We start from the raw sequence: 12,139 nt of genomic DNA, 5'->3' as shown, positions 1-12,139 counted from the left end.
CAAGATTTTACAAGATTGGCAAAACTTAAACTATTACCGTGTGCATGATTTATTATGTAAATTATGTTATTGGGTTTTGAAAATGTATTTGATAGCATTCTTTTAAATACCAGTGGGAAAAAAATGTACAAATGAACATCATAATAGCGTAAAATGGAATCAAAATCATTAGGTTTGTATTTCCAAATAAGGAGAAGGCGTCTTTACATTCTGATCCTGGTCCATTGACCTACTGCAGGGGCTGAAGGACCTGCACTCTGGGAATGTTCTGGGCGTAAAATCGGGTGCTGTTTTTTGGGTCTGACCACAACATCAATCAGTAGAACCATTCTGGTGAGATCAGCTGTCAAAAAACGAGACGAAAACACTGACACACCAATTTCTATGGTGCCCCGCTCGCGGCGCAAAAACACTGCCCCCTTGCGAATTTATTGACACGGATGCAATCCGCAAGCGCTTTGCCTTCATCGACACAAGCTCATCTTTTGCAGCCTGTGCACGAACGAGCCTATCGGTCCCTTGACCGCACTGCGGAGCATCGGCGGACTCACTCCACAAAACGGGAGTCTGCTAAACCATGGAACAGTGGGGGGTGCCGGTAAAATCTGGCTTTAATTTTATATTGTCTCTCTAGGCAGCTACTCCATCTTGTTGTTTCATCCCACCTCTACAAATATTGGGGAAATTCCGATATGACAAGGAACGTATGTTCCTTTTTCTCCTGCTATGGCTATTTAGGGTACCTATACGGAGCTTCTGCTCAATCTCCAAGAGATTCGGGTACTAATGGAAATTTTTTTTGCAAAGGCGGAAAGATAGAGTACGCCGCTCAACAGTAGCACACGGGCACAACAGTATAAATACATATGGTTACTTGTGCATTTGCTTTCCAATTAGAATGTAGCCTACGTTTAATGCTTGCTGTGTTGCATCCCGTCCCTTCCGTTGTGGTTTCTGCAGCGATGACTGAGGATGCTGCGCTGTCGCCACTAGCAAACGCACCCTGTTTGGTGATATCTCGCGGTTGAGGTGAGCCTGACATACGACCACTCATATACGTGCACAAACGTTTTTTAGTGTTACGGAAAGGTCACAGGAACACATTATTTTCAGTATGATGTAGATAAGTCGTTTACAAAATCAGGGCACTGTCTATCGGTTGCCAGCGCCGTATGGCTTGTAGTTAACCCGTTATGAACATTGAGTATGATCGGCGCACAGAATTTACCGCAGATGAAGTGTACCTACGTGTTGATATTAAGCTACGTTCGGCTACTTCTTGTAAGGTGCGATAGGATAATTGTTTGCGAACTCTTAAATGTGGTCAACATGCCACAACAGCGTAATCAAATCGACTGCACAATGTCAGACAAACCAATGCATGAAAATTTTCGAATTCTGAATATCTGTTTATAAATTTGCCTTCGTGGATTTCCAGCTACTGTAGCAAAGATTTCGCCCCGCTATGTGCGCTACCGATCTAATCACATCAAGGGACATGTGGTCTTGTGTTTCATCGTTTTCAATCACATGCCGTTTGCACATACGGTCTACAGTGCTAATCATGATTTAAAGAAAAAATACACCTGTGGCTCAGCTATTCTGGTGATAGACTGCCCGTGTTTCCATGGAGACTTAACCATCACCCTCACAGCATGTTGTCTTTCTCTGTCAGTCTCCTTCATCATCCTTCAGTTTCTCCTCCTGGGATTCTTCTACATTAGTCTTTTCACATTTGTCTGTATTATTGCAAATCATGATCATGTTAGGAATACACAGATATAATAATAATAATAATAATAACATTTTTGTTGTTGTTGCTGCTTATTTTATTATTATTATTATTATTATTATTATTATTATTATTAGTAGTAGTAGTAGTAGTAGTAGTAGTAGTAGTAGTAGTAGTAGTAGTAACCGTAGTTTTTGATGTCATATTGTTGTGTAGTTCTTGGTGATAATTGTATGGTACAAGAGATGATGTATTCTACTCTCTGGGGAGTGGGTTAGGTTTGGGTGTTAGATTTCTCAGTTTTGGTAAGGTGAAGTGATGGATGATTCTTTGGACAAGAGGTGGGGGTTTTCACTGGGATTGCACCAGTACACTCTGAGCTCTGTGAACATTCTGTATGAGTAGGGTGGCTTGGGTGTGCTTGCATTTTGAGGAGGAGAGTGGTTTGTAGACTGCTGGTTTCAGTGCTTAAGAGTGTGAGTTGGGCTTGTGTCTCACCTGTTGAGACACACACCTTCACATTCTACCCACATATTACATTACAGTGCATTACTTTTATCCAAGTGCACCTCTCCATTTATTTGGCAGATGCTTTTATCCAAAGCAAAGTACAATAACTGCATATCGAAGGTCATTGGAACAACTACGAAACACAAGTTTGATAAGGTACAATACTCATTATGTAACATAGCCATGAACATCAAGTCCAGTTCACGCAGTAAGCATAGGCTAGGCCAGAAAGTTATGGTAAGTCAAACTAGGAGGCATGACGATGAACTACCACATCAAGATAACAATACAAGTGCAGTATAAGTGCTGGATGGAGATGTGTAACATGAAAGTGCAAGAGGAACAAGATTGAAGGACACAAGTATCCTTCTATCTTGAACAAAGATACACCTCCGGCCTTCTAACCCACCAGCACCTTCACACCCATGCCTGAGTGGCAGTGTGGTGTAGTGGTCAATGAACATTACTCATAGCCATACAACTGGATTTGATTCCCTGGTGGGATGTTGCTTTATTCCCATGAATGAGTATTAAATTTAACCATGCCAGGTGGACTCAGTAGAGGGAGTGCCACACCTCTAACCGCCTGCAGGAGCTCAGGTGGTTCGTTTCCCTGTTCTTCTGCCTTTGTCCCTCTGCTTTATGCCCCGTTCCCCTGGGATTGAATCCCCCTGCAGGCATTATCTGCAGTTCTTTGTTTGAGTCCCCCTGCAGGCATTATCTGCAGTTCTTGGTTTAAGTCCCTTTTGCAGTTATTTGTTCTGGAAGGCATCTGGCTCTATATCCATTCTTGCTGTCAGAAGTTGTTGGTGTAAGAAATCTGTGATTTAATCCTGACCATGCCAGAGCCATTGCAGCCAGTGGCCCCGCAAGATGATGCATAATTGGCGGCAGCACTTCCCTGGGTTCAGTTGGTACGGATCCACATCTCATTGTTGTGCATGTCTCATGTCCACGTCTCATAGTCTGGTCAATTGGATGTCTCCAAGTCCTCCTGTTGAGCTGCACATGAAGTGTCTTCCTTTGACTCATACTCACACTTTGGGTAAGGTGATTATTCTGTTGAATTCTTTTTGTCTGTGGCCATCCTACTCATTGCTGTAAGTGTGAGATCTCTTTCACACACCCATAGACTACCTTCATTAACTATCCATTAATCATCTTCTGTGACATATTGCTGTAAGCAAAACAATTTGTATTGCTATACTTTATCAATCCTGCTCACAGACAATCAGTCAAGTAAATAGTTTGTGTGTGTGTGTGTGTGAGAGAGAGAGAGAGAGACTGTGCAGTTGTACTTTTCCTACACTGTGTTTGGCTGTAACCGGGCTGTACTCTAGCTTTGCTGTGCTTTTCTGTGGTGTTGTCCTGGGTTGAACTCACAAAGATATTTCCCCTGACTGTGCAGCATACTGTAAACGAGTCCTCTGTCATCAGGGACAGGGTGGTGCATGATGGAAAATCTCTTATTCAGCTCCATGTAATTACAGTTGTTGGCCATGAGTCAGTTGGGGGGGTGGTACACAGTCCAACGTTAAAGCGTGCATCTTGGGTTCGATGGCAGGTCTTTCTGTGCCTCTGCCTATTGTCAGATCTCTGCAGCTAACATGCGGGGCTTTCACCTGTTCTTGTGTATGCTTTCATAGAGGTTTCTATAGCTATCTCAGCCTATATGAAGTCAATTTTATCAAGGTTATGACGTATATCTGGTCAATTTTATGAAGGTTGCTACTGTATGTTTCTGACATATGTTTATATATTGTAAATTTCCATATTCATGAGTCTGTGTTTGTGAGAGAGATTGCATGTGTGTTTTCCTTGTTCTGTGTTTGCTGATTGTTCTCTGTGCGGGCCTGTTTTTTGTACTTACAGTACAGGCCTTTTTCTCACAGTACTGAGTGATGGGCTGACGTTGGCACGTGCTGCTTGCACAAAAACCTCTCTTTCGGGGCTTTCATTGTTTTTGTTTTGTCGTGTTCTGCTTCTTATACAGTTTGGTGAGTTGCGATCTTTACTTTTTTCTCTTAAGAAATGGAACAGGGAGCAAGGATGCCTAGTGAAAGGAAATGAGCTGATGGAGTCTGGACTGGAATCACATGTGCAAGCACATGCACTCTGTTATCTGTCATGATGATGAGGATGACATTGGTAATAGTGCTGCTGAGCGCTGGACTACAGACCTGAGGGCAGCAGTGTGGAGTAGGGGTCAGAGCACAGGACTCTGGATCTGAGGGCAGCAGTGTGGAGTAGGGGTCAGAGCACAGGACTCTGGGCCTGAGGGCAGCAGTGTGGAGTAGGGGTCAGAGCACAGGACTCTGGATCTGAGGGCAGCAGTGTGGAGTAGGGGTCAGAGCACAGGACTCTGGACCTGAGGGCAGCAGTGTGGAGTAGGGGTTAGAGCACAGGACTCTGGGCCTGAGGGCAGCAGTGTGGAGTAGGGGTCAGAGCACAGGACTCTGGATCTGAGGGCAGCAGTGTGGAGTAGGGGTCAGAGCACAGGACTCTGGACCTGAGGGCAGCAGTGTGGAGTAGGGGTCAGAGCACAGGACTCTGGACCTGAGGGCAGCAGTGTGGAGTAGGGGTTAGAGCACAGGACTCTGGAGCTGAGGGCCATGGGTAGGAGTATATTGAGGGAGGAAAGGAGATGCAAAATCGATTGTGGCTTTTTACAAACAAACATTAGATTTAGCTTAAAAACAGTCGTGAATCACTGTATTAACTTTTCAATGTGTAAGATTACAAATATCTGATTAGAATGTTTGTAACTGGACATTGTATTGCTGATGTAACAATCACTACTGGTAATTGAAAGCAATGGAGTTCTAGATCACTGATTAATTTTGAAAAACATTCCAAAAACCTACTCTTCAAAGGGGTAATAAGCATGTTACATGCTGGGAAGTAGAGCCACATTATTGAACCTGGGGAAGGCTCAGTGTGTAGGAACATGGGGGGACGGGGCTATTCTAGTCTGGTGATGTTGGGGGGGGGGTTATGAACTGTCTGATGCTGGTGCTAAACAGACCTTTGTCATACTCAGAGAGAGAGAGAGAGAGAGAGAGTGTGTGTGTGTGAGAGAGAGAGAGCAAGAGCTTGAGAGAGAAAGAGAGAGTGTGTGTGTGTGAGAGAGAGAGAGCGAGAGCATGAGTGTGTGTGTGTGAGAGAGAGAGAGCGATAGAGAGCGTGAGAGAGAGAGTGAGAGTGTGAGAGAGTGTGTGTGTGTGAGAGAGAGAGCGAGAGCGTGAGAGAGTGTGTGTGAGAGAGAGATAGCGAAGCACATTGACTGATTACAGCTTGGCCTGGTTGCTGTTGCATAAGAGTTCATGTGGGAATGATGACTCATAACTGCAGCAATGTCTTTAGGATGTCCTCCTGTTATTCCTTTACCTCCATTGCTCACACAGCTCTGTCACACACCTCCATCACTCACACCTCTACCACTCACACATTTGGATATTTCACACACCTCTATCGCACACCTCTACCACTCACAGACCTCTATCACACTAGAGATGTGAACAATTTGTCGATTTTCAGTCATCAGAACCCATGTGGGCTGTTAAATCGAAAATCTTTTTTAAAAATTTTTATCTTCAAAATATTTTGAACAGGTTAAGAATTTTAAAAAGAAAAGCAATCCTTAAAGAAATAAAAATGAACACACAGTAACTGAATGTGGACTAGTGTAGAGATGCCTAGGCTGATGTAGACTACTGGTTCTGTGTTCTTTCAGGGTTCTAGGGAGCACATTTGTTTTCTATTATTCCACTATAGTGCAGAAAATGGTATTGGTTATATGTCTTTGCAACTTTAGCCATGAAAAATGGTGTGTGTGTGTTTGTTTGTGTGTGTGTGTGTGATGTTTAGGCTGGCTCCTGTTGAACTCCTCACAGTGAAGAGAAAAGGAGAGCGACAGTCTGCCCTCATGTCTGCTCCTGTTACCCAGAAGGCCTCTTCAGGATCCCACAGGTGTGCCTTCATACCCCACTCTTCTTTCTCTCTCTCATTATTTCTGTTCTCTCTCATTAATCACTTCACCCTCTCACTTCTATTTCTCTTTTACTTTTTTTTGGTAATGTCTTTTCAGGGGTTTTTCTTTCAGAACTCACTCAGTCTGTCTGATCTACTAGCAGTACTCTGTGAGTTCTACTTCCTGTCAGTTCATATTTCCGACTCCCACTTCCTGTGAATTCTTGTGAATCTCCCACTTCCTGTGAGCTAAATTTCCTATGAGCCCTTCTTTTTCTGGCCTGTCCCTGAAGAACGGATGCTGGAGATTACCCCATTCTTTGCAATCCTCAGCTCAAGTACAAGTTTAATCACAAGTTAACCATGAGTTTAATCACTGTTTCCACTGTCCTAAGGAGGCTTAAATTATCATCCCAATTAATGATGGCTGGTTTGGTGCAGACCAAAGTACAGTGGGAGGGGGAGATTTGCACTGATTCTGTAGTAAGTACTTGAGTACTTTACTGATGATTGAAGTACAGTTGTGACATGGCGTACAGTAATTCCTGCAGCACACAGAGCTTTTGAGCTTTTAGCACATTCAATGAACAGAATATTCAGAATGATGAAACATCAGTCTGGTCCTGTTCATATAAGATGAGCTAAAAGATCAAAAGCGCTCCTCAGTCTTGGGTTTTGGGTCATTCTGTGAGTTACCAGGATAAGTCTCCATCGCTAAGCCTTACTCTTGTGTTCACTGTGTTTCATGGTTTCCTGTGTCTGGTCAGTTTTGACTACTGCAGGTTTATAGAGCTAGACTGCGTTCCCATGGAGACAGGCTACATGGTCTCGATGCGCCCAAGTCATGGACACATGCCTCACCAATCGCCGGAGAGACATAGGAGGTTAGCATCACTCCGTCTCTCTTTCTGTCTCCCTCTTCCCCTTATATCACTCTGTCTCTCAAACTACTATCTATATATCTCTCTCTCCCCCTTTCTTTCCCTCCCTTCATTGTCCTGTCTGTTATATGTATCTCACTTTCTCTCCCTGCTTCCCTCATTCCACTCTAAATCCACCTAATTCCACAAACATTGTTGCCCTCTTATAGTGGCCATGTTGTCTTGCAATTTATAATTACAATTTAGTCATTTGGCAGATTGTTTTAGTCAAAGCAACTTGGTGGGTGGGCATTCAGCTGCCCATGTTAGCAAGCAATGCTGACATACGTGCCTGATCTTAGGTTTCGGGTGGAGAAAATGAGAAAATAGCAGTGTCATCAGCCTAGCAATGATATGACATGCCATGAGCAGAGATAACTAGACAAAGTGATTAAGTGCAAAGAGAGAAGAGGAGAGGACCAAACACAGAACCCTGTGGGACACCAGTCAAGAGGGGTAGGGAAGGAGACAGGAGAATATGGAAAACAGGTGGCATGGGTTAGAAGTACCAGACGGATTCTTGGGAGAAGGGCAGGCATACGCACTGCCCTGTTGAAGTGGCAGTGTTGCCCTGTAACAGTGACAGCATTGCCCTGTGATCATGAGAGTGTTCCCCTGCTGTCTCTGCTCTAGACGGACAGCTCCCCCATGCAGCAGCAGGGATCCCTATGGCAGTGCGTCTATCTGCAGCAGCACCTCTGGCTCCTGCAAAGGCAGCGATGGCAGCCCTACAGCCAGGTCATACCCAACCACACCCAGGTTAGACATGTCTCTTTAACCAGACCACATTCACAGGGAGCCTCCCACTTCACACACAGGTAAGACAAACATCCAGACATACAGAAACATACAGAAATGACTCATTGAGCGCAGATACATAATACCATATATCTGAATATAGCAGAGACCAACACCACCCCCTCAGAAATAGCTGATCTGGTGTGCTTTCTCTGGTTTGCTGCTCTGGCTTGGCTCCTCTGGTGTGCACTGATGAAGGTGTATCCACCTCCCCCCCAGGCGTAACGTGAAGTACACCTCCTGCGGTGATAACCACGGGATCCGGCCGCCCCCCCCGGAGCAGTACCTGACCCCCCTGCAGCAGAAGGAGGTGTGTATCCGCCACCTGCGCGCCCGGCTCAAGGAGAACATGGAGAGGCTGCAGGACAGGTGAGGTGCTGACCACGCCCATCCTTTGCTTTGCTGTAGGCTTGCACTGTGATCTCTGTGTGCTATGGCAACCATTATATTTTAATGCTACTATAAATACTGCAAAAATTACCTTTACAATGCATGCAGATTTTTGGTGGCATATTGAAAAATTTAAACTTACTGTTGATTGTTAAGAATTTTAATAGACCAATATTAATAGTAATAGTAATTTTTTAATATATATTTTCTAAAGTAGCAGTTCATGCATTATACGGTTAATGCACTGAATGTAATACAGTACATTCAGTAGTGAATATAATAGTGAACACAGTGATTTAACTGAGCTCTGGCTGTGGGAGGCAGTAGCTCCATGACGGGAAAATGAGGTGCGTAACCCCACCCCCTACCCCGCCCCTGGCAGGGACTCTGAGATTGAGGAGCTGCGCACACAGCTGTCCCGCATGCAGGAGGACTGGATCGAGGAGGAGTGCCACCGCGTGGAGGCGCAGCTCGCCCTGAAGGATGCCCGGAGGGAGATCCAGCAGCTGAAGCAGGTGGTGGACGTGGTGCGGACCAACCTGGGCGGTAGGGAGGCGGGACTGGGCCCGGCCCAGCAGCACCTGCAGGACGCTGACGCCCAGAGCTGCAGGCTGGACTGCCTGCTGCGCGGGCTGGAGGACCAGCAGGGGGGCGGAGCCCCGCCGGGGCCCGGGGGGTCCCGGTCCTGGGGGGGCTCCCCGGCCCGCTCGCTCACCCGCAGCTCCACCTACACCAAGCTGAGCCACGAGGCGCTGCTGGACCCGGCCGGCACCGGGCTGGAGCCGGGCCTGAGCGGGGAGGAGACCCAGGACAGCGGCTTCGCCTGCGGGGACAGCCGGGCCGACCTGCTGCTGGAGACGCTGCTGTACGAGGGCCCGCCGTCGCCCTCATCCCTGGACCCCTACGCGCCCCTGCCCCGCTCCTTCACCTACGAGAAGCTGTGCACCTGCGAGCAGGCGGCGCTGCGGGCGGAGCAGGTGGGCCAGGCCAGCAGCAGCAGCCAGCCCTGCCTCTCCCGCCAGCAGCTGTACCTGCACCACCTGTGCGAGCGCGCCATCCAGACGGACCACGCCCTGCCGCCGCCCTGCCACGCCCACACCAAATCCCAGTCCTGCAGCCCGTCCTCCACCTGGATCTCTGAGGAGGGCGAGGACCTGGACACCGTCACCACAGCGACCGCCGCTATCGACGGGGTTGCCCCACCGACCACACCTCCAGACTCCTGCACAGTGGACCTACCCCCTGTGGCTCAGGACCCGCCCCAAACCTGCCAGCCCAAAGGAGGGGGACCCCCCGAGGAGCACTGCAGGGTGACGGTGGCGGAGGCAGCGGAGGAGGAGGAAGGGGTGCAGGAAGGGGCAGGGGCAGGGGCAGAGTCAGGGGCGGAGGGTGGACTGGAGGCTTCGCCCCCGCAGAAGAGCTACTGGAGCCGCCACTTCCTGATGGACCTGCTGGCGGTGGCAGTGCCGGTGGTGCCGGCCGTGGCCTGGCTGTGCCGTGGGCCAAGGAGGCAGGGCCAGCCCGTGTACAACATTGGCTCCCTCTTGCGCGGCTGCTGTGCCCTCGCCCTGCACTCCCTGCGCCGTGTGGGCGCGGCCGGGTGTGGCCCCGTCAGTGGGAGGGGCGGGACTGAGATCTGAGACACCTTCCACCCTAAGGCCAAAACTCTCCTCCCTCCACATTACACATGCACATTTGCAGACATATACTGAGCACATGCACAGACACATGTACATAATCACACCGTGACACACACATATGTATAAATACACGCACATACACACACACACACACAGAGGGATAACTCCCATATGAACTGGCCCCTCTCTCCCATTCTCTGAACCCTGACCCTTCAGCTTCAGCCCTCAGTGGGACTGACAGACACCTCCATGGTTGTTTTTCTCACACTGATTGTAACTCCCTCCGATCACATACACGGGAGGAGTCTGTCTGTAACTACCTTCGTTCTTCTGTCAGAGATAGCTGCCAAAGTAAGCAAAGTGAGAGGGCATGGCGCCAGATGAACATTTTCCTCCACAATCTCACTGCTGTACAGAGGACACGAATAGAGAAAGCCAACAGTTCAGTGTCAGGTTTGTGCAATGGCACAGCTGCCTGTTGTCTGTGACTGAAAGCCAGGGTCATGTGCTGCCGTAGCCTCTCCCTCACAACACCTCGGCAATCGCAGTTTCCACTGTACAATCACGTTTACGCGTATCCCCATCACAAAGCCCTCCGTGAGCTTCGTAACTCCAGCGTGTGTTTGTTGACTCAGCTTTGGGGGCAAGATGCATGTTTCTGGTGCCTAATGTTAATGATCTTTGTGTTTCATTGATCAGAAAACTAAAGGGATGCTCCAAAAGGAGGATTATAGGTATAATTATGATTATGAGAATGGTGACGTTTTGAAAGTTTGAGTGTTTATGACAAAGCTTTTGCTGTTGTAGTTTTTTGTAATAATTATTTGATTGTAGTTATGGGAACATTCATTGTCTGATTTGTTTTTTAAGTTAATCAGTTCAACAGCCCTGTTGTTTCTTGAAACATAATATTAAGTTTCTCATTTCAAAAACTGATGTCATTGCAGGATGTTGAAACAATCCCAGGAAGTTGTCAGATGCACAATGACCCAGTGTTCCTGTTTGCTTGCTTTTTTTGTTTTTGCCAAAAAGGTCCAATTGGATTGGACGTTTATGTGACAACTAAGATGGTCATATAAAATATTATGAACCTAAATTAAGAAAAGGCTTCTTGATTTTGTGTATATTTTGGTCTTTGATTGCACTAGAATTCACTTTACAAAGCAGGGCTACTACTTGAAGTTCAGATTGATTTTCATGTCTGTAGATTCACACAGAGGCATATATTTTTACTTGTAATGGTATTTCAGAAAAATATCTATTTCAGTTCATATTTGTGTAAAACCGTATAAACAGCAATGCTAATAGAATTAGATTTCTTGTGGCTGTAATGGTGCAAATTTAGTCTGTAGTCGGCTATACAGTACTATCTGGGTGAATTGTGGGTAAATAGCTTAAAATGTTGTTCACATTTAACTCTAAAATGGCTGTTTTTGTCACATTAACCGTTTCCTTGAATGTCTGCAGGTTGACTTCAGTTTAGATTTTATTGTGCTTGGACAATCCGTTCAGTGAGCCATGTGTTGTGGAAGTATGACTATCAGTGGTGTGCCCTTCCTTGTTTTTGTAAAAGAAAAAAGACATAGGTGAATGATTAACAATGTAAAAAAGACAAAGGTGGATTGAGTGGAGTAAAGAAGACAATAAATTACTGAATAAAGAATACAAATAAATACCATGTATGGACGAATTAATCTTGTTTAGCGTTTTTTTTTTTTTTTTACATCAACTTTTTCTAATTGCAAATATTCCTCAAAACTGCCATGTGACATTAAAATTGATTTTAACACTGATTTTCAGACATGGTTGTAATCACCAGTTAAAGGAAGCAAAATGATTGCAAAGCTGTCTTCTGGTTATAGCCAGCCCTACTGCTTCACATGCCGATGCCAAGCAAGTGTGAGCTTGTTAGTACTTGATTGAGAGACCATCTGTGAAAATAAAGTAGGTGCTGGAAGAGGTGTTGGTGGGCCAGTAGGGGACACTCTTCCCTCTGGACCAACTAAAATTCAATGCCCCATTGAAGTGATGGGGGCACTATGCTGTAGAGCATGCTGTCCTTTCCAATGACTGTTCAAAATCAAGGTCCTGACTTACTGTGGTCATTAAAGGTCCAACAAACCTAGTTTTCAGAGCCTGTGGTTGTCATTATTCATTTAATGCTTTATGTTTTTGCACAA

General features: G+C 46.3%; 1 protein-coding gene across 5 annotated transcripts; it reads left to right on the top strand.

Annotated features, from left to right (window-relative positions):
• The first annotated feature begins 449 nt into the window (after window positions 1-449).
• On the top strand, window positions 450-12,084 carry LOC135237133 (syntaphilin-like). Of its 5 annotated transcripts, XM_064303918.1 has the most exons (8): window positions 450-598; window positions 961-1,029; window positions 6,110-6,211; window positions 6,330-6,381; window positions 6,979-7,095; window positions 7,765-7,890; window positions 8,149-8,298; window positions 8,702-12,084. In XM_064303918.1, the coding sequence occupies exons 5-8, from the start codon at window positions 7,019-7,021 to the stop codon at window positions 9,957-9,959; spliced, it is 1,611 nt and encodes a 536-aa protein (XP_064159988.1). In that variant the 5' UTR covers window positions 450-598; window positions 961-1,029; window positions 6,110-6,211; window positions 6,330-6,381; window positions 6,979-7,018; the 3' UTR covers window positions 9,960-12,084. The 5 variants fall into 5 exon arrangements, with proteins under 5 accessions (XP_064159988.1, XP_064159984.1, XP_064159986.1 ...); XM_064303914.1 differs by lacking the exon at window positions 6,330-6,381; XM_064303916.1 differs by lacking the exons at window positions 961-1,029; window positions 6,330-6,381.
• Window positions 12,085-12,139: the final 55 nt, after the last annotated feature.

Source organism: Anguilla rostrata, chromosome 13, assembly GCF_018555375.3.
Source record: "Anguilla rostrata isolate EN2019 chromosome 13, ASM1855537v3, whole genome shotgun sequence".
Classification (NCBI taxonomy): Eukaryota; Metazoa; Chordata; class Actinopteri; order Anguilliformes; family Anguillidae; genus Anguilla; species Anguilla rostrata.
This window is presented reverse-complemented; position numbering and strand designations above follow the sequence as displayed.